Source organism: Martes martes, assembly GCF_963455335.1.
Source record: "Martes martes genome assembly, chromosome: 13".
Lineage (NCBI taxonomy): Eukaryota > Metazoa > Chordata > Mammalia > Carnivora > Mustelidae > Martes > Martes martes.
Window position 1 is genome coordinate 14,078,672 of NC_137901.1, and position 23,015 is coordinate 14,101,686.

The 23,015-nt window shown below is 48.8% G+C and overlaps 1 protein-coding gene across 3 annotated transcripts in view; it reads right to left on the reverse strand.

Moving 5' to 3' along the window:
• TNFRSF11A (TNF receptor superfamily member 11a) overlaps positions 1 to 23,015 on the reverse strand; it is a gene marked incomplete at both ends in the record, with an annotated part of 49,418 nt that overhangs the window by 23,638 nt on the left and 2,765 nt on the right. For all 3 annotated transcript variants that reach the window (XM_080822209.1, XM_080822208.1, XM_080822207.1), the window contains 2 exons: positions 2,928 to 3,053; positions 4,359 to 4,440. In XM_080822209.1, the coding sequence (XP_080678335.1) occupies positions 2,928 to 3,053; positions 4,359 to 4,440 (208 nt within the window). The remainder of the gene's footprint in view (positions 1 to 2,927; positions 3,054 to 4,358; positions 4,441 to 23,015) is intronic.

Here is a 23,015-nt window from a genome sequence, read left to right on the forward strand (position 1 = left end):
GGTCTACTTAGTGTTCCATTTTGGGCATTTCTATGCTTTTTGTTAGTGATTCCATCGCTCACAACGGCCCACGGTCACAGTGCTGAAGTGCTGTACATTGTTTCCAGGACCAAGGAGGTGTGATGTGTCTCATGAGCAAACACATGTTAGATAAACTTTGTTCAGGCATGAGTTACAGCGCTGTTGGTTCTAAGTTCAATGTTAATGAATCAAAGTATTTGCTAAGGTGCTTTTAAACAGAAACATACATAAAACAAGTTTATATGTGGATCAGTTCACAAAAATGTGACCAGAGGCTCATAGGAACCTAACCCTGTATTTCCCTTAGGAGCAGTGGTTTAGTATTTGCTAGTTCAGAACACTGACATTATTCTATGACTAATAAGAATCAACCTGCGCGTGCACACACACACACACACACACACACACACAATGAAACACAATAATATTATTTGAAACAGATCTTCCACCCCTACAGGACCCCATCGCTCCTGGATTGTTCCATAGCCCATGGACTTATACTCCTGAGTACTTATAGGAGTCTGTTATGGAGTGATGTTTGTATCCCCTCAGAACTCACGTTGAAATCCTAACCCCCAAAGTGATGGTCCTAGGAGGCGCAGCCTTTGGGTGGTGATAAGGCCATGAGGTTGGAGGGCACACGAGTGGGATTTGTACCTTTACAAAAGAGACAGTAGAGAGCTTGCTTCCTCCCTCTCTGTTCTCCATCATGTAGAGACACAGCAAGAAAATAGTGTCTTGAAATCCTAACATTGGTCCTCACCAAGAACCCAACCATGCTGGCACCCTGTCTCCCACTTCCAGCCTCCCGACCCATGAGAAATAAATGTTTGTTGTTTAAGCCCCTCAGTCTGTGCTGTTCTGTTATAGAAGCTTGAACGGACTAGGACAGAGTTCTAAGGGACAGATAAAGAGGCAAACCAGAACCCTGTCTCCGTTGCTGTCTCAAGTTACCGCCAGCAGGGAGGGGACATTTCCTATTTCCATTCCTTTCAGACCAGAGCCTGGCAACCTGGAGAAATCTTTCTGTGTCCCTCCTGGGTCCACCCTGCGAGGCCCAGGTCACTGGTGCAGCATGGAGGCCACTCTGCCTAAACATGTGCTTAACGCCCAGAACAGACATGGACAAGGGTCACTTCTTTGGAAAATTCTAATCCCACGGCCCCACTTAGTTGTGAGTGAACGCAAGCCTGTGTGGTGGTGAACAATGCTGACATGTTTTTAAATATCTTAATGTACCAGGTTTGGGGCTTTAATCAACTTTGGCAGTAGACAGAATGAATCTTTATTTCCAAGAGACAGCAGTGAGTCAAGGTCATTACTAAGCAGTGGGAAAGAAAAAAGATTTGATCAGATGCTTCTGCTCAGTGGAGTTTCCATGTTACTTTCTGCGGCCAAAATCTGCCAGCTGTCTCTAACCCACTAGAAAGTTATGATGTTTAAAAAAATACTTCACTCCTAGTTCTGTCCACTGAAAAGAACCTATAAACAAGGATCAGTCCGGTAGCAGTGAACCTCCCTAGCACCCAGACTGAGGTCGCTAAATAAGATGTTCTGTGGGAAGCAATCACAAATTCTTAAAGAAATGACTGATTCGAGCGAGGTTTGAGGCAGGGAATGTCCAGGATGAACCTGGAAGCAAGGAGAACTCTTAAGGTCACCTGGGGTCATATCAAAGACTGGGCAGGGGGGTGGGGGTACCTGGAAGAGGTGAGACAATCCAAGCATCCATACACCTAGGATTAAAACACCTCAAATATGTCTGAATGACTGAGTTTATCATATTCATATAAATCCTTTGGAGAAAGCATAGAGATCAAGTTATGATTTTGAAAAGTGGTAAATAAAGCTACAAGCATTCATTCTGCCTTTCCCGTATATACTGTACTTCTGGGTGACGGATAGCTGCCGAGGAAAGCTTCCCTTCATAAAGTATCCAGCCATTCATGAAGGAGGAATGATAGAAGGTCATCTACCTACAGCTCCTCATGAAAATGGGTCTAGACCATGATGGTCAACAGCTGCTCATATCACAAGAAGAGAGATAAGCAGTTTCTATACGACCCTGACGTAACTAGATTATGCCAACTGTGACGCGGTTTTGCAAAAAACAAACAAACAAACAAACAAACAAAAAAACTACAAACCAGCTTCTGACCAGCCTTCTAGATCCAACAACCACTCATAGGAAATATAGGAGACAGAAAAATATGTTAAATGACACCAAGGAGTGCAACCAGCAAAAATCAGACTGTGACCTACAGGATTCCTGTAACCCACAGGACTGACAATGTGGTCTCTCTAACAGAGAGATTAAAACGAAAAAGAAAAAAAAAAAAAGAGGGAAAAGAACCTTTAAGTTAAAGGACATATTTTGATTCTGATTCCTACAATTAAATTATAATTAAAAAAATTTTTGAGTAGAAAACAAACAAACAAAAAGCTATAGCAGCCCTGTAAGATCAAACTGTAGAGTTAGGAAGACACTTAAGGTTCAGGAAAAAGTCCCGAGAGTCAGATCTGGCTTTGAGTTCAGCTTCTCATTTGTTAACCTTGGAAAAGTAACCGAACCTCTTCTGATCTCCCTTCCTCCCTCTTAAAAATGGGATAACTGTGGGTACTTGGCGGGGTTTCTGTGGAAATTAAATAACACAACATACACAGAAACACTGTGGCAAGATTTTGTCAATTGTAACACGTGTGTTCCATGATTACACTGAGATACAATTATATTCCAGAAAGAAGGTTCTAAATGAAGAATGTTAATACAATGCTTCTGGGATCTGAAGAACTTACCTGTGGGGGTCCAAGGTCAAAGACTTCTTCCTATACCCTCCAAAAGAGAGAGCACTACTGTATCTAAAAATAGCACTTATCCACAGTCCCTGCTGACATGACTGACTCACCTGTGTCACAAACTTTATGCAGCAGACACTTATCTTCTTCATTCCAGGTGTCTAAGTATTCATCTGGGCCACAGGGCAAGCATACACTTTCCGAGGTAGTAGTGCATTTAGAAGACATGTACTTTCCTTCAATTAGAAGAAAAAAAAAATGCACCAATGAAAAATACCCCCCTAAAATAACAACAGAAATACAGCAATTTACCGGACAATTTAAATGACTGTGATCCTAGGAAGTCCCCTAACACAGTCTGGTACACGGAATGGGGACACATATCAGTGATGGGCTCCTCAGGCTGCCCAGCTAGCTAAAACAACCTCCCCTAGGGGCGCCTGGGTAGCTCAGTTGGTTAAGCGTCTGCCTCCGGCTCAGGTCATGCTCCTGGGGTCCTGGGATCAAGCCCCACCTCGGGCTCCCTGCTCAGTAGGGAGTTTGCTTCTCCTTCTCCCTCTGCCCCTCCCCCTGCTTGTGCTCTCTTGGTCAAATAAATAAAATCTTTAAAAAAAATAAATAATCTCTGCTAGGTTGGCTGTGTCTATATGGTCACAGCCACATTTTAGTTCATCTCAGTAAAAGATCATCCTTCCCACCCCACACCTCTGCTGACCAAGGAAAAGATGATGGTTTTCAAACATGCCTATAAAATTTTGAGGGCCTCCCTGGGGGCTAAGCAAGAATTTCATTGTACCCCTGTCCTCCCATCTTCAAGATCCCCTCTACTGTCAATTTGGAATGTTAACTTCTTTTGTCCTACATCTACCGTGGGCCCTCAGTTAACAGAATGACCAGAGTAACACACACACACACATGCATATACACACTCACACACGCACGCTCCCGAAAATCACTGGATCTTGGTTCTACATATCTGAGAAATATTTATAGCTTGAATAGCTAAAGGATCCTGATGTCCTGATGTAATTAACCACCGCTTCTAGAACAATGAGTGAGTGAGGAAGAACCTGCGGACTCGGGACTTCACCGAGGCAGTCCTGCCTCTCTACAGGGGTGTGAGGAGAAGGTATAACAGGATTTAGGCAATTTGCAGCAGCAACAACTCCATTATGGTTATTCCCCCCGAGAAATTTTTCTGTAAAATACTTTTAAAGAAGAGATGCATTTTGTATGTTGAAAGTTTGAATTGCAAAGTGCTAAAATATGGTTCTTAATACCTCGCTTTCTCAAGAAATAGTGTTTTGGAAAACCGTATTCCAGCATAAATTAAGTACTAGCTTCTACAACTGCTTTTAAGGGATTTTATCTATCGAAAGGTTTTTGTCTTCAGAGGGACACATTACTCCCTGCCACTATCCAATTGCTTTTTCTTAAGCTGTCAGCATTGAAATTATCCCTTGAATTTAAAATATAAAATGAAAGCCCCATCCACTTGGGGCTCTCTGAGGAACAAGGTAAGAGGACTCAGAAATACACACCTGGCTCACACTTGTTACAGCATCGTCCAAAATGCTCATAATGCCTCTCACGGGTACACGGAGGGGTGATCTGAAAAGTCACCTGAAAAAAAATTGACATCAGACAGAGAGTTTGCACAAGTCTCTTCTGGATAAAATAAAAAGCGAATCACTGAATTCCATTTCTGAAAAGCATAAGAAAATACAATAAACAGTCTTGAAACTGCTCTATGTGATATTACCTCCCCCCAAAATGTCACTTTCCTACACTAGCCCATTCCCCACTAAGAAGGTATAAAGCCAACTGATAACTGGCTTAAAAATCCATTAAAGCATTTAAAAACATTCTGGTTACGGGGCGCCTGGGTGGCTCAGTCGGTTACGTGTTCGACTCTTGGTTTCTGCTCAGGTCCTGCCTGATCTCAGGGTCCTGGGATCGAGCTGGCAGTCTGCTTGGCGCTCAGCGGGGAGTCTGCTGGAGGAGTCTCTCCCTCCCCCTCTACCCCTTCCGCTGCCCAGGCTCTCCCTCTCTCTTTCTCTCTCTCTCTAAAATAAATAAGTCTTTTTAAAAAATCTGGTAATATGATGGATTATAGTCCCAAATTTGGTCACAAGACTGTAGGAGAACATAAGGAGGACCCTTACTATAGGTATCATATACCAGGGATGTCAAATTTGGTCTTACACACTTCCTCTGATTTTTAAAAGGTATTTAATACTGCTTACCTTTTAAAATTTAAATCTGCTGAGAATGTCTTAAAGCGGGACAGCAGGATGTCATAGGAACCCTGCAGGGTTGGAGCCCGGAGCCTGGCTGAAGGAGTCCTCACCGCCTGCTGGCTGAGGGACCCCCTGGCAATCTGCTTAAGCTTTTTGCGCCTCTGTATAAGTCTAGTACAAATATAATGTCCAAATCTGCCCATCTAGGTAAAGCAGAACAAAACAAAACAAAAAGCCAAGTCCCCTACCGTCACTCAGAGATTCTTATCACTTTGTCACAGAAAAGCTCTTCTCTGCATCAGCTTTCTCGGAGTGAGAGAAACAACAACAGTGCTGTGGACAGGCGGTCGCCTTGGACACTGAGCTGTGCGACCACCCAGCAAGGGGTCTGGCTGAACAGACACGAGGTGCCGCAGACCAAGGACCAAGATCCCTCCTGGGTCTTAGGGATCCCGAGTCACAAGCCTTGCCCTTAAGTGGCTTACACACGCCAGGGGGCTTACGTCCCTCTGCCCCCACCCAGGGACAGATGGGCCCCTGCCTCAGCTAGAGAAGGTCAGGGAGGGTGTCCTAAGGGCCGTGATAAGTGAGCTCTGTCTTACAGGATACGGAGAAATCCGCCAGAGGAGGGAAAAGCAACCGGCGGGGGAAGGAGGGGCGGGGAAGACCACTTAAAATGGTGTGAACAGAGGATGCCTGGGTGGCTCAGTAGGTTAAGCGTCTGCCTTCAGCTCAGGTCATGATCCCAGGGTCCTGGGATCGAGTCCCGCATCGGGCTCCTTGCTTGGTGGGGAGCCTGCTTCTCTCTCTCCCTCTGCCTGCTTGTGCCCTCTCTCTGTCTCTGTCAAATAAATAAAATCTTTTTTTAAAAAAATGGTGTGAACAGGTCAAACAGAGCCACTGAGGCCTGCCATGGCACGTGGGATGGGGGTGGCAGCAGAGGCCCATCAGCAAGACAGTGGTGGTGGGAGCCAAGACAGCTCACAGAGGGCTCGCCAGACGGACTGGACTGAAGGTGTCGAAATCACAGAGCTTAGAAGAAGCCATACAGCCCCAGAAGACCTCAGTTCTGAAGAGAGTCCCACACCCAGAAAGCCCGAGGCCAGCGGAGTGGGCTGTGGGGAACACAGCCAACATGGACCTGTCTGACCCCACGCTGGCCCGGCAAAGGGCTTACGGAGGGGGGGGGGGGCGGGGACAGGGACCATCCCGTTGAGGTCAACGACAAGGTCAATGTGCTCATGCAGCCCGCTGCGCCGGGAAGGCTGTGTGTGGGCCGGGTCGGCCCAGTGCTCCCCGTAGGCACCAGCTCTGCACACTGGGGGCTCCGCGCCGTGGCTGCGGGACAAGGGCTGAAGGACGAAACCAGCAAGAACGACCGCACAGAAACTACCCCTCCTTCCCCTTCTCTGTCCCTTTCCGTGTTTAGAGGCAGCCACGTCTCCGTGGGCAGCCCTCACACAGCAACGGGCATGGAGGAGGGACGAGCTGAAGCAACACAGAAAAGCTAGAGGTGGCCCGTGCGAATCCTGCCCGGTCGGCCTGGGCTGAGCCTGACGGCGAGCGAGCGCTCCTGTGCCCCGACGACAGAGGCCAACGGGAGACGCGTGTGGTTGGGCCTCGCTTCTGCTGATAAAGATTATCAATTGCTTCTGCCCCGTTCGAAAGCTGCAACAGTGTCTGTGAGATAAGCTCAGGCTTTATGGTACACACAGAGAGGTTCTTTTTAGGGGAATTTGGTGAGAGGGCTACCCTGTGACGTGGCGGGCTGCTGAGCACGCTGTCACAAGCCTCCTGGCGCTGCCCTGGGCTCCACGGCCCGGTCCCGTCGAGCACCATCGGACAAGAGCAGGTGGACGGCTTGTCCGCCCGTTTGGGAGCGTGGCGGGGATCCACTCAGCCCGCTGTCTAACCCGGGCCGTTATACCTCCTGGCAAGGAGGGGGAGATCTACGGATTCCAGAGGTGACCAGGTGTCGCAGCTCTTAAACACAGTTTCAAACTGTCCGTTCGATTCCATTCCTCGCTCCTAAGCTTACTGTGACTCTATACCTGGACGTGTCTTCTTTTTTAAAAATCAATAGATAACTCACATAAAATCCACCCTTTGAGAGGGTACACGCCACTGGTTTTTAGTATATTCACAGGGCCGTGCAAACACCACCGCTATATAATTCTAGAACATTTGTATCACCCCCAAAACAACATATCTGCTTGACAGAGCTATAGGGTTATGGATCTTTTGAGAAGCAGCAGCCATTCTGCTGCTGGAGAACTTGCAGTGGTGAGGCGGGACACTAACAGGAGGTACAGCTTAAACAGAATGTGATTTGGTTCTTAGGCACATTCTGTACTTTGCAGTATGGCTTCAGACCTTCAAAATGGCAACACAAATACAACGCGACAGGCTACATACGCATATACCTGTATAAAGAACTGTGGTTTGGGGGTTAACAAAAAGAACCTGACAATTTTCGTGAGGACGGCTGCACGCTCAGGGGAAGGCAAGCCATGCCTTTGTCCTCTTTCCTCTTCCCGGCTGACTCTCTACCGACTTTCCTTCCCTTCTTTTCCAGAGACGCAGCTCCACGCTGAAGCCTCTCACTAAAGAACTTCGCAGCTCCCCAGACCCAGCGCCACATGTCGCCATGGTCACCCTGTGCTCGTCTCACCCTGAGCCGTGCTCTGCTCCCAGGAACAGGCTCCGGGCTGCTCTCTGAACCACAGTACCTGTGCTTGTAATGATTAGGAAATCCAGATCTCTGATTTGCTGGCCTGTCTTGCTTCTGCTGGTCCCCTGGGGACTTGTCTCGTCTCGCGGAGCTGCACGCCAGACTGGGTCTACCTGTCTGCCTCCCAGCTTCCAAGTCCCCGAGGCCTGCCTGCTAGGGCTTGGTTTCTAGTTAGCCTGCGCTAGATCTCCTTCATGCACTGGAGCTCCTTTATGCCAGTCTCCTTCTGCCTGGATGCCTTGCCAAGTACATCCTTTGAATGCCATGTTTCGGTGTGAATGAATGGACGCCTGCCAGCCCCTCCCAGTCCCATCCTTCCTTTTGCCTAGAGTTGGGTTCTGACGTCTCCCATCTCACCAGGCCCCCGGAGTCCCTGCTGGTCCTCAAGCCTTCCCTTCCAACTGCTCAGAACTGGGGCCTGAGGCCACCCTCCAAGACCAAGCTCTCTGTTGTGAGGTGGTGGCTATTAAGATCCGTAGCAACGGTAGTAAGGCAGGAATTTGATAAAAAGCTGTTCCTGCTCCAGTATTACAGAAGCGCACTCCCCCGGGGAATAGGGGAATTTAGCCTAAGGCTGCAGTGAATGGGTGATTTCTTTGCCCACCTACAGTCTCCTTTTTGCTCAAGACCCAGCAGCAGAAGGCCTTTGGTAACTGAATTGAGATACACAACCTTTTAATCATCTAGATCTTTTTTTCCAGTTCTCCTTTAAGTTTGACTTGTTTCCTTCTAAAACAATAGAGCTTTTGAACCATTGTTGTCTTCATTAAACAAATAAAGTGGAACCACTTTTTAAATTTCTAGTTATTAGGGGTGCCTGGGTGGCTCAGTCGGTTGAGCGTCAAGACTCTTGGTTTCTGCTCAGGTCGTGAGCACGGGGTCATGATCTCAAGATCATGATCTCAGGTTTGTGAGTTCCAGCCCCATGTCCAGCTCCACACTCAGTACTGAGTCTGCCGGAGAGTCTGCCTTCCTCTCCCTTTGCCCCTCCCCTCATGCAAGCGCTCTCGTTCTCTCTTGCTCAAATAATAAATAAATAAACAAACAAATGTCTAGTTATTAAAGAATACAGTCATGTGATATAAAATCCAAAAATAACCACAGGCTTTGGGGGAAGTCTCCCCGTCACTCTCCTCCCAACCACTTCTCCCAGTAGGGCCAGTGCAACCATTCCCCTGTGCATCCCAGGCAGGTGTAGGGGAGAAGTGACCTGGGATCCACCGGGGAAACTATTCTACGAAACAGCTGATCTGGAGGTCAGCCTGGGGTAAGTCTGTTCACAGCACCTGTGTTTGGTGAATAATACAACAGTACTTATACTTCTTAGTGGGGGTAAGAAAAACCAGCCACGTATCGACAGGGTCCTACTACAGTTCTTTCTTTCCTTTTTTTTTTTTTTAAAAGATTTATTTATTTATTTATTTGACAGAAAGAGAGATCACAAGTAGGTAGAAAGACAGGCAGAGAGAGAGGGGAGAAGCAAGCTCCCTGCTGAGCAGAGTGCCCGATGCAGGGCTCGATCCCAGGACCCTGAGATCATGACCTGAGCCGAAGGCAGAGGCTTAAACCACTGAGCCATGCAGGCGCATGCTTACTACAGTTCTTAATAAACTGCTAACACAATGTCTGGCCCACAGTTTATGTCAACTAACCTTGTTCTCTGCTACACCTCCCCTGAATTAATAAGGAACACGAGAGTCTGTTTATGGCAAATACGCTTTCCGTTGCCCACCCACCCGCATACATTCCTTGGAACGTCCTAAAAAAAGGAGTTAAAATGGCAAGATGTGACACTTAATTGATTTGCCTTCTGTTGCTTTACTTTCTTGTATGTTTTGTGTCGCGTGCATATTTTTTTCGAGGCGTACAGGCTGCTGTTTATTCTGACAGATGGCAGACTTGTCTGGAAGAAGCATGTCCATAGTCAGTACAAAGACTTTGGGGGGCAGGGGGAAGATAATAAATTGTAAGTCAGGTTTCTCTGTATAAAACTGCGTGGATTTATTTCTCAATGCAAAGCCACGTAGGGTCCAATTCTGAAAAAAAAATGGAAACTGAGGAAACACAACCTCTCTACCAGTCGAGTGACAGAGACCCACGGGTCTGTATCTCGATCCTGTAGGGAAGGTTGACTTAAATACTTATTTTTTGTGCTGTTAAGCAACCCAACTATAGTGAAAGTCATCACAGAAACTAAAATTACTTTCTGGCTCTACTGAAGACACATGCTGACATCTAACAGAGCAGAAAGAAGCTTGGCCCCTTCTGTCAGATCAAGGGGAAAAAGAACCCAACCCAGAAAAACAAATGAGGGATTTTCCATAGATTTCATTCTATAAAATATCATCTGTGACTCCATTTGAGAAATTTGGCTATAATTTAAGTAAAGATGGTATCAGATTTCTGAATGTTGCAGAATTGAGAGATGTGGTTTTTGTTAAGAGAGAAACTATGAAATGTGAAACTAACACCTCACTTAATAGTCCTGCTGCCCTTGAGAAAAAGTGTCCTTAAAGAAAAGTCACCATTGAAACTGCTCCTGCTCAGAGCCGAGTACCGGGGACGAGGCGAGGGAGCTGTGTCCCTCAGAACACCAAGACAGCTGGTGTACGAGCACGGTCTCACGCCAGGAGACTGTCCCTGAAGACTTTGTTTCTAGAAACAAGCGACAAACAAGAGATAACGGCGATAAAGATGACTGAACAGATCAGAGCAACCTAGTAAACCCTGTTGCTCCTGGAGCGTTTCCTTGAGCGACGACTTCTCTCCCCCGGCTGTGAAGGCAGGCCAGAGAGGTCCTCCCCTCACAGCCGTCTCAGAGGGTCAGTACCCTTCACATGGAGATGCTCTGAGGAACCCTGAGGCTTACTCCTTTCTTAGTTCCTCTCCTCCAGAAGTCTCCCGATGTCTTTTCTACTATATCTGTCCTCGATCACGGCACAGTCATACGTCTACTGATAGAAAGCATCCTACCCTCATGCTTCTTGGTTAAAAGTTCATAACCAGAAGTGGAAAGGACACAGGAGTCATTTGTAGCTCAGAGGTCCAGTAAGACAGAAAAAAGAAAAAAAGAAAGAAAAATGAAATATTAACTAAAATAAAGTCTGACATGCCAGCATGCAGGAATTCAGCAGAACAGAGGGAGGGGCTGGGGGGACATGGGAAGAGGGGGGGCATGGGACTGGGAGGGAGGGCCTGGCCAGGCCGCCCCACTGGTTAGGGCAGTGGGCTCCAGCACTCTCCCACCCAGTGCTCAGAACTGAGCTTCCCGTTTGGCTGGGATAGTAGATGCTTGACATGGCTTCAGTAAAACTGGCCACCTTTCTACAACCTGAGGACAAGGGGGAGGGCAATTCTTTTTTTTTTTTTTTTTTAAAGATTTTATTTATTTGACAGACAGAGATCACAAATAGGCAGAGAGGCAGGCAGAGAGAGAGAGGAGGAAGCAGGCTCCCTGCTGAGCAGAGAGCCCTATGTGGGGCTCGATCCCAGGACCCTGGGACCATGACCTGAGCTGAAGGCAGAGGCTTTAACCCACTGAGCCACCCAGGCGCCCCGGGGGAGGGCAATTCTAAGCCTTAGTCTTCTCACCTGTAAAATGGGGCTAATCATTGCGCGCCTCCCGCTGCAGTGAGGATCGCATGTGATAATCCATGCAAACGAGGCAGCAATACTCAGAAAAATTAAGGCTCCGCTTCCCCCCGTCGAAGCTGAGATGTCTCTACTAACTTGTGGAAGAACGAGGGAGGTAACCGCCTTATTTGCTCAGCACAATGGCAGTGCCTGCGCCAGTGGCCAGTGATGGGGGCGCTGGATTCCACCGTGCCTACCTGGGCAGGGCTGGTAAGCATCCCTCACTCAGATCAGATCATTCCCAGAGGAGGTAAAGGGAAGACTGTGACCAGAAAGGGGGAAAAGGATGGAAAAGGGAAGGAGGGGACCTGCAGGAAAATTCTGAAGACTTGGCAGTTTCCCTGAGTGTACCTAGATGGGTGATTGGGAAAAAAAAAATATTGTGGGTTTTTTTTTTTTTAAGATTTTATTTATTTATTTGAAAGAGAGAGAGCAAGAGAGAGCATGAGCAGGGGTGGGGCGATGGGGGGGCAGAAAAGGTAGACTCCCCGCTAAGCAGGGAGCCCAACGTGGGGCTCGATTCCAGGACTCCGGGATCATGACCTGAGCCGATGAAGCCAGACACTGAACCGACTGAGCCACCCAGGCGCCCGGGGAAAAAAATGCCCTTTTTAAAAGCATATTTGATTTCACATAAAGAAGTGCTTTCTCATAGGATTGAAATCGTGACAAGTGGTCAGACTTGTCTTGGTGGTTTTCTGTCTGGGGGGTTCAGTCCGTGACATGGGGCACACTTGGGTGAGGGCAGAGACAGTTTATTCGGGGCGGCTGCTGATAAAGTGGCTGCTAGATTTTATCTGCCAGTGATTTCTGTTAACTAGGACATAACTGAGTTATGACCAAATGCCTTCTACACATTTTCATTTTAAATAAACTGATAGAAGTTCAAGCTTGGAGATTTACAGAGTATCAGCCTCATTTTCCTTTTGTACAAACAGAAGCTTCAGATTCGACACTTCAGAACAACGTTACACAGGCACCTAGGAAGACAATAGCTTATAAAGGCACAAAGAGAAGAAAGGGGCAGCTTTTGGGGAACCCCCCATACATGCCAACAGATCACTTAGCATACTGCCCTCACCTGGGAGATATTGAGGTAGGGGACCATTGAAAACTTGGAGACACCCTTGAAGCAGCCAGGTACGTGGCCCAAGTCAGAATAGAAGTGGGTGCAGAGAATCAGAGGGTCTGAACAGAAAATGCCCTGAGTATTTAAAATATAATTCATTTCAGGGAAATAAAGTTTACATAAAACTCTTGGGGGAAAAAATCTGTTAAAATTGAGGCTCAAGTATTCTTTAATTAATTAACATGAAAAGATGTGTGTAATGTGTTTGAGAGATTGTGAAGGACATTATGATGGTCACAGATAGTCTGCTAATTGACCTGCTATTAAAGGATCTGGAACAGGGGACACCTGGGTGGCTCAGTCAGTTAAGCATCTGCCTTCAGCTTGGGTCATGATCCTGGGGTCCTGGGACGGAGCCCCATGTCAGGCTCCCTGCTCAGCGGGGAGCCTGCTTCTCCCTCCCCCTCTGTCCTCCCACCCCCCATGCTGCTCTTGCTCTCTCTCTCAAATAAATAAATAAAATCTTTAAAGGATCTGGAACATTCTAAGATGCATTTTATGAATATGTTTCCAGTAACAAAGCGGGACGTAAAACTCAGACTCGAAGGATATTCATCACAGCTGGTCAGCTCCCACTGTCTCACTGAAAATCACAAATATGAATCAACCCCCTCCCCACATAGAGACCACACTCCATGATGCAGTTGTGATTCATTTACTCACTGTGCAAATAACAGAGTAAGGCCAGTCATTCCTTTGCCTGTCATTCGCTGTGCTTACGACCAGAAGACAGTCCTGCTCTAGCCTAGGGTTTAATACTAGATGGCAGCTATCACTTTGAAAGCTCTGCTATCATCAGACCCTCAAAGGTGTCTTTACTGAGCCCTCATACTTGGGCAAGGGATTGGCTGGGTAGGGGATTGAAGAAATTAGCCCATCCCTGGCCTCTCAAAGTGCTTAGCACCGGACACAGGCACAGACAGACAGACAGCTGTAATAGAGACCCACGAAACAGAGCAAGAGCTGCCGCATGTACTGGAAAGATCCAAGTACACCGAGTCCCTGCATTTGAGCCGCCCTGGTCACGGGCAGGGAAGGAGAGAGAGCCCGGCCCGGGCTTCATCTTCCCCAGCTCCAGGACTGGGAAGAGATCACAGAGGGAGGCGCACAAACCCCAGGGGGCAGGGGTGGGGGGGGCAGGGCTGAGAGGTGCAGGCAGAGCAGGGAGAGGTGAAGGCTGGTGCTTGGGCAGGTAGGCAGAGGAGGAAGCAGGGGGAGCCCTGGGGAGGAGTGTCCTTGCTTAGCGTCCACAGGAGAACACCGAGGACGGGCTAACACAGAACGCAGTCTGGGTCCGTGAGGTGATGTGATGAGCCTGGGAGGGGAACCGTGGGTCAGATGACATGAGTGGAGACCCGGAAAAAGGAAGGGAAGAAGCCAAGTTCACAGCAAGTGTCAGGAGAAGGAGGATTGTCTGTGAGCGAGCCGAGCGTTTGCAGAACTCTAAGAAGTGTGCAGGGCCGGGGCAGGAAGAGCAGCACAACCCGAGGGCCTGGCGTGGTGAGGGGAGGGCGGTACAGGAAGTCACACAACTCATTACATAATCACCCAGATCTCGAGGTAACATGCCCCCGCAGCGCCCGGACTGGGTGGCACTGACTGCCCGCTCCCGTCTGACAGGGACGGACACCGTCAAGGCTTAAATAATCAGCGCTTCACGCTATTTTCGTTACCGGGCTGGGATGACGACATCTGCCATCAGAGGTGAACTTTTTTAAATTTTTAATTGTGGGAAGGTGCACCTGATGTAAAATTTGCTATCTTTGTCATTTCAGATTTATTTCTTTTTATTTGAGAGAGAGAGAGCACACGTGTACACAAGCGGGAGGGCGGAGGGAGAGAGACTCTCAAGCAGACTCCCTGCTGAGCATGAAACACCCCCCACCCCCCGCCGCTGGGTGGGGCTCGAGTCCACGACCCTGAGATCACAACCTGAGCTAAAATCAAGAGTCATAATCTCTTCCAGTCCCGTCCATGTTGCTACAAAAGTTGGGTATTCGTCCTTTCTGATGGAGGCATAATACTCCATAGTGTATATGGACCACATCTTCCTTATCCAGTGAAACAGGTCAGGCAGAGTCAAGTATCATATGGTTTCACTTATTTGTGGAGCATAACAAATAACATGGAGGACAAGGGTAGATGGAGAGGAGAAGGGAGTTGAGGGAAATTGGAAGGGGAGGTGAACCATGAGAGACTATGGACTCTGAAAAACAACCTGGGGGTTTTGAAGGGGCGGGGGGTGGGAGGTCGGGGGAACCAGGTGGTGGGTACTAGGGAGGGCACGGATTGCATGGAGGACTGGGTGTGGTGAAAAAACAATGAATACTGTTACGCGGAAAAGAAATAAAAAAAAAAATCTGTCTTCAATAAATAAATAAATAAATAAAATCAAGAGTCAGATGCTCAACGGACTGAGCCACCCAGGTGTTCCCCAAGAATTTACTCTCTTAACCATTTTGCTGTAAGATTTTTTAGGAATAGATATTAGGCACAGAAAAAAAAAATCTGACTTAGGTCAAGTGTGATGAAAAAAAAAAAAACCACCCCCAAAACGTAGAGTAACTTACGGCCTATTCGATGTCTTGACATACTGGCCATTTCGACTCAGCAAGCATTTGGTGAGTGACTTCATCAGCTATCTTAGAAGGCATGTGTGGCCCCATCAGCATCGCCCCCCCACCACCTGGGTTCCAGGTGTGCTCTTTAAAGAAAACCAGGAGCACCACTGCTGCACTCACTCTCTCCTCCCTCGGAAACGGGCCCATCAAAGCTCTATTGATTTCTGCTGGGCCCTCTTCCTCACTTTCCTCACAATACAGTCATTATCTCTGTTCCTTGAAAAGAAAACATACGGCCCAAGGGAAAATGAAGAAATAACCTTGCATTTCAAAACTCCAATTGCAAGTGTCTTTGTCTCCCAGACAGATAAAGAGGGAAACAAGTTCGCAGCTGTGGGCTACTTGAAAGGAAAGTGCAAGGACCCTTTGTTTCCTAAACACAATAATTAGGAAGGCTTTGACTTGTCCTTGTATTATCACCGGAGAGGCTCCGTGAACGCCCCTTTATTCTCCCAGTGCCCGCCTTTATCCTTCCCTTTTGTTTTTCTTTTTCTTTTCTTCCTTTCTCTGTTTCTTTCTTTCTTTCTCTCAACATTCTGATTTTTTTTAAAGCTTGTATTCATTTGAGATGAGAGCTACTTTTCCGTTCTGCCCACAGCGAAAGTCAACGACCCGGACCCCTGTGCTTCCAAGAGCGCGCTGGCCTGCAGAGGGCCAAGACTCCCTCCGGGCCCGGCCTTCATTCTGGGGATGCACCAAGCTACTAAGACCACGAGCCCCCAGCGTGGCCAGAGAAGGGACTAGCTGGTCCCTGGCCCTCAGAGTGATGTCCAGCGCTTCTCAAACGTGCACAGAATTACCCAGAAATCGGCTGATTTCAGTAGGTCTGGGGCAGGCCCTGAGATCCTGCATTTCTAACAGGCTCCCGGTTCTGCCGCAGCTGGTCTCTGTGTGGCAAGGTCAGAGATCATGTTGAAGACCAAGATCCAGAACTTTCTCATATCCCCAAACACCACACAGTCATCTCCGTCCATCTAATGGATATCGAGAACCACCTCCCACTGCTGGATACAGACACCATTTATCCTGAGTGGGAGTGAAGGAGGAGTCGGCCCTTACGACACACCGCCTGTGTGCCAGGCACTATGCTGGAGGCTTTCCTTTCTCTCACTTCCTGTGTCCTGAAAGAAGACAGAGTAACCGGCTGAAACGGTTAGGGGTGCAGCAAAGGCACGTAGCAAAAGCTCAGATTCTTGTTGAACTGACAATCATTTTTCCTGAAGGACCACTGTGAGCTCCTAACTTCCCTTTCCAGAAGACACAATCGTTTTCTCCTAGTTCTGGATTAAACTCAAACTTCCAAGCATGGGCTTAGAAGAGTTCCACCAATCTGGGGCAAAACGAGAGCCACCCCGAGGAAAGGTGGTTGCAAAATTGAGCTTAGAAATCTCTTCCTGGCCTCAAATTCTCCTTTCTAAGAGGGGCAGGAGAACACAGATCTGCACAACCAGCACACGACACAGCTGGCCCAGCCTCAGGCCCGTGAATGGGTACCCCTGGCCCTTTTCCTGAAGTCCCTCTGCATTCCTGGTGCAGGCAGAGCCAGCGGCCTGGTGCTCACCCCCTCTGCACTCCCCAGCCTGAGAGGGCCGCTCTGCACCCTTAGGATAACAACCAGTCAGCAGTACATTCCGATCCTTTGCCCATTTGCAAAGGATCCTTTGCCCATTTGCAAAGGAACTTAAGGTCCTGGTCACCCAGACCCCAACTGGGCCATGGAACTCATCTGAACTCATCTGAACTCGTTGGAAGGGGGCAATGTTTTGTTTTGTTTTGTTTTTTTAAAGATTTTACTTATTTATTTGACAGGGATCACAAGTAGGCAGAGAGGCGGGCAGAGAGTGGGAGGGAGAAGCAGGCTCCCCGCTGAGCAGAGAGCCCAATGCGGGGCTCCATCCCAGGACCCTGAGATCCTCACCTGAGCGGAAGGCAGAGACTTAACCCACTGAGCCACCCAGGCGCCCCGTGGGTGGGGGCAATGTTTTATGATTCCATTTAAAAATTTTTAAACCTTGGAGCCATTAGAAATTAAGGGTTAACTTTTAAGACAGATTTCAGGTATGCTCCCACTGAACTCAACTGTCTCTGTGTCTGGTCCTCCATTGTCAGAGGTCTGGAGTCCGTGTCCAGGTTTCTTGCTACTGGGTGTAGGTAATACAAACCCCACCGGGGGCTCCTCCTCTCACGCCAAGGGATAGCTCAAGAACCCGATGGTGACCAGAGGCTAGGTATGTTCTGACTCTCCTGTTTGGAGCTTTTCTCTTACTACTTAGGGCGGTGACTTCTACAGCACTGAAAGATGGCCATTTGGAATAGGAAGGATTCCGAAGCGTGCTGCAGTAGAGACATCAAAATTAGAGTCAGGTCATTTGGGCCAAGAGAGATGTCCCCAGACCCACTGTGATTATAGTAATGCTAAGCCATAGAGAACCTTTAGAAAGATAATAGAGCTACATTTCCCCTGTCTCCCCTCCCCCTACCTCATTGGCACAGAGCGGGGCAGGTGGCAAGACGGAGACACACTCAGGACGGTGAGCGATAGTCTGGTGTATTCCCGGTGGGGGGAGCACAGAGAAGTCAGAGATATCTCTGCGCCAGGAAGTGGCAGGGGTGATTCAAGATGTCACATTTCTTTTCCTCCTGAGTCAGGGATCAACTGGCCAGGGACCCTGGGCTGGGTACTCAGGGTGCCTGTTTAAACTTGACCTGCTTAAAGTCACAGCATTTTTCTTTTTGCATAACAACAGTTAACAGAAGAAAGCTCTCATGAGGGAGCAGCCTGGTTATGGTATTTCCAAAGACACTGGAAAGCTTGCTTCTGTCCCGGCACTCCTGGAGGGTCTAGCTCTGGTCCTCAGCGGTCGTGCAGTCGGCTGCATGAGCGCTTTCCCTGAGGGGGGTAAGGCGCTGCCTCTGGAGGGGCCCTTAGGAGTTCCAGCTCTACCACTTAAGGGCTGTGCCACCCAGGGCTCCCTGGGCCTCCCTCTCCCCTCCCTCCTGCCCAAGTGAGGATTAGAGTGAATGCACCAAGCACAGCCTGGCACACAGAAGGAACCCAACAGATGGCAGGTGTTTTTAATGTAACCGATCCTACAATGTTAACGTAGAGCTGGCTCAGAACATTTTTAGGGAATCCCAGGGTTTCCAGCAGGGGTTCTCAAGCTTACCGGTGCCTCAGAATCCCCTGGAGAGATTGTTTGACCAGATTGCTGGGCCCTGCCTCCAGAGGTTCTGATTCGGTGACATGGGGTAGGGCCTGGGAATGCGCACGTCTAACAAGCTCCCAGGTAGTGGGGATGCTGGACCCAGGGACCACACTGCCCACGGGGTAGCGTCCCAGCTCCTGAGGCTTGTTCGCACAGCCCTTCACGACTAGTCAGCCCACACTCCCTCCACTGCCAAGCCGGCCTGACCCTTTCCTGGTCTCTCTGGCCAGCCCTGGACTCCAGACATCAGGACTGGACTCAGCTTTCCCCTGTCTCCCGTGCCCCTTCCCCTGCTGCCTGCCCTCAGAGACACCCCCACCCTCCAGAACCAGGTCAGGAACTACGAGCTCGGTTCTCCGCTCCGTCCCTCCGCCCTGCCCCGTGCTCCTGGCCATCTACTGGGTTCCTCTTTTGTAGGGATTTAGACCCTTGGAATTGCAAGCAGTGTGGACTGTCCTGTCTCGTCTGCCTTCCCAGATGGGGAGCCTTCCGGGTCAAGGGCATGTGGCAGAGGTCTGATGTTTTCCACGGGGTCTTCTGGCCTTCTGTTTGTATGCTTGTGAGTTTTTGCCACTAAGTACTAAATCAGGATGCACTGAATTGAAAGGAAAAAAAGCTGACGGAGAGGTTCAAGGAACCAGAATGAATAACTCTGGGCAGAGGGAAGTTGTGGGTAACAATCTTCAACAGTGGAAACATTAAAATAAAGAACATTGACCAACTGATCTTTACCCCTCTGAAAGAACAAATTTGAGGAAATGGGGTCAAATGGTGACATATTCGATTTAGGTCTGCTATAGGGAAGTTCCTGATATTGGGAATTATGAACAGCGAGCTGGCTTAGCAAAGGCGGATGTGAAAAATCTCCAGTCTGCTCTAAGATGGAACAGATTCTCGATTACCGTGGAAGTTTTAGACGTGATTCTGCTTTAATATCTTGGGTACAAAGTTGAGAGGAGGGAAGGGCCTTGTATACAGGTTCCTTTTAACTGGACACGGGTTTGGCAGCTGTTCGTGCTACTTAAAGATACACACTGTTAAGTTCACAGCTATCCGCATTTCAAAGAGTAACAAATATTTTTTTAAAAATCAATACCTTGGGGAAGTGGTTGGTTTTTCCAACTCAGGGGTGTCATGAGAACCCACGCGGGCCAACCCTGCGCGGCCGGTAGGATTTATGCAACACCGCAGGCCTCTCTGCCCACTTGCCAGGTTTAACCATCACATTCACGAAAAGTTAAGAGAGTTTTTCTTCCTCATTTTTAATGGAAAGTCTTCAAATTTCTGGTGGCGGGAGGAAGTGGCCCTTGCACTCTCCACAGAGAACAGGAAATGTAATAAGTTATTATTATTCTGATAAACTGGAAGCATAGTTTTCGCAGTCGCTTCTTCCTTCCACTTTGAAACCTGGCAGCTTTCTGACTGTGCTGGTGCCCGCCGGGCCTCCGTGTTATCTGCTCAGCTAGATTTGGGGTGCGGTGGGGGAGGCAGAAGGGAGCTGGGCAGAGAGAAAGGGAAACGCTTCTCATAGGCACCACAATCCACTGGGAAAATGTGTTTCGTCTAAGTGCAAAGGGTTTGCTGTGCCCTGGTTCCAAGGTAAACACGGTTTCTATTTAGGAGCAGGTGACATATTTGAGGCCAGTGCGGGAGCACTGCAGGTCAGGTCACACCTGCTTTAATGATGGACCCTCTGCGATCCCTGGCCCCTTATCTCTCTTTCGCCTGAGTCTGACAGTTTCAGATTCTGCCTATATCCTGAACTTCTGATTCAAAGACACCTTTAAGTCAGGAAATGGCTCTAAATTCCAAAGCACACTAACTTCCCGTGGATCCCAGTGCCTTGGGGGCTCTTAGCTTGTTTACCTCGCTGGGGGGTGATGAACTTTGTCTCTCCACACAGTAAAATAATCCAAAGCAGCTGGGATTCAATGGCCTAATATTCATTTTTGCTGGTTTAGGAAAAAAAAAATCCTTCTTGACTTGAACCTGAGACAGAAGTCTCCTTAATGAGCTGTGAGAAACACAGTTCAAATGGTCAGCTATTTTACTCTGACACCCATCACATCTTTTTTTTTTTTTTTTAAAGTAATCGGTCCAACCACATCCTTTGCCCCTGTATTGTGGGCGCCTAGCACCACTCGGCTAGCTCTGAAATCACTCCTGCTCTTGGCTTCTCCTTTCTCTTGCCACTATACCGACCTGATTCCAGCCTTTACTGGCTCTCCCCCCAAACCAGGGCAGTGGCCTCCTTACTGCCCCCTGGACCCACCCCTGACACCCTTCCTTGTAACGTGCAAATCCGAGCATGACCCTCCCTGGCCCACAATGCAACGAGATAAAATCTGAACTATTTTGCTTGCATAGAAGTCTCTCCAGGGCTGGCTCTCTCCCCCTCTCCCCACATGCCCTTGGGAGTCCAGGAGCGCTGTCCTTTTTAGAGTTCCCTGAAAACACTGCACTGTCACGTCTCCTGGCATCAGCCGCCCTGGGTCCCCCAGCCCAAATGCTGCCCCCTTGTCTCTCCTTCTGGGCTTTAGATGTACATGACTGGACCATAAGGAAGAAGGAGCTATTCTCTCAAGCAGGTTAAAGCGCTCCTTGTCCTGGGTGCCCTTGGAAAATGCTCCCAGTAAACAGGCCTCCTCCGCGAATATCTGTGCACAGGTCTAGCTGTGCGCCTCCTGGAGAGGGGGTGTTGGGGGGGTGGCTATGGCCCTGGTGTCTGTCTCCCCCGCCTGTTGCAGAGTGTCCCACATGCCGTAGTAAGTGCTCATTTTGTTGAAATACATGAACACAGATTCGGTGTCACTTCTCACTCTTGGGTCCCCTGTCCTGAATGCGGCAGCCCACAGACATGAAAGGCTGGGAGAGGAGGGGGCCCAGGCAGCGAATGCAGATGTCAGGTTATGGGCACACATCCCTAAAGCATGTGCTTCAAACAGCTGACGGGGGTGGGGGGGGTGGGGGGGAGTGTTGCTGTGAGAACGGCAAAAACAGCAGCGCCAGCCCGCCTGCCCTTGACTTCAGAGACAGCGGGGAAGCCTGCCAGGGGCGCGCGGGCAGGTCGGTCTCGGTGGCAGGAAACAGACCGAGCGCGCCTCTCAGAATGAGGACAGAGATACGGGGCCGTGCGTAATCTCTCACTCGCCGCCCACTCAGGGCTCAACCTCAAAAGCTCACTACGAACTTTAGACCGACCAAGTCTTTTGTTTTGCTGAAGCCCACTGTCTCACTCTTGGTTTCTCCCAGCTCAGTGTTCTTGGGGCAGAAAAAATGAAAGGAGTTTCTAGCAGTGGACCCTGCGGGAAGCCCACCCATTGCAAGCAGAGGGAAGCACAAAGAGAAAGGGAATGACTTCTACCCACCAGGTGGAGAACCTGGCGGTGCTTGCTGCTGGGAGGGACACTCACCTGCTGGGCAGAATGCTCCCCAGGCCAGCTCTGGGCACTTGGAGGTGAGGTCAGGTTGCCTTAGGCCCAGTGAGAGGTGCTTCCCTTGTGGGCTAGGGTCAGGATGCTGCCGGGAGACGGCAGACTGGCAGTCTGGGGAGGCCACCCGACTGGGCGGGCAGGTGCCCTTGGGAGTGAATCACCTGGAGAGCCAATGACCATCAGGGTACAGACCCGTATCAGAAAAAAAAAAAAAAAAAACACCCCAAACCAAACCAAGACAAAACAAAAATGGCCTAGACAACAGACACCACCTCTGGTACCTTAGACACACCGTGTGGGAAAAACAATATTAGTTTTTCTCCGTACTTCAAAAATAGGAAAATACAACGAGGGAAATTTTAATACTGACATGGCGATAAAGTTCATGCAGCACCTTCTCAACACAACACTCTCTGCAAAGGAGGCCCTGGTCTGGAACTCCCCTTTTCATGGCCTCATAAAGCACTGATTTATTGACCTTCAAAGATACACCTTTATTGTTTCAGTTTTCCTGGTGTAAGAATTTCTGGTAGATAACTGAAAAAGCAAGCTCATATTTCCTTATCAACACAGAGAATGTGTTTATATTACAGATCTGTCGTGGCGGGGGGCAGTGGGGGGAGTAGTGGGAAGGAAGTAGCAGGCGAGGCATTTGAAATACTTTGTTATCAACAGAATGGACTAAAAGACCACCGATCTACACGTCTGTGGTTCTCCAAAGTATTAACCTATAGCCAAGTCTTCTCCCTAGGATAGGAGGGGGCAGGAGGACAGCGAGCAGGTGCCTCTCCAAAGCCTACAGCTCCCCTCTAGGGGATTTCCTCCGTGGGGTCTCCCCACTGGCTTTTCCAGGGCCCTGTGGCTTCTCTGTCTCTGATCACTCTACCTTGCCACCTCAGCAAAGGCCATATGAAAGCCAGCTCAGAAACTGTAGGTGTTTAATGTCTTGTCTGTTGTGGGTTTTCCTGAATTAAGTGCTTTGTAGTATTTATAAAGTCATTTAAAAGAAAGTGAGTTTTTTTGTTTTTGTTTTTGTTTTTTAAGATTCCTTTAAGCCTGAACCACTCACACCACCCTCTTGACTAGAAAGCTTCTTTCCCCAACAGCCTCTTGGCTTCAATCCCTCTCTGGCCCTTGATTCCCTATCCATGCTGTAAAGACTACTTCAGGAAAAACCCCTTCCTCCAGAAGTCCACCCTGATTG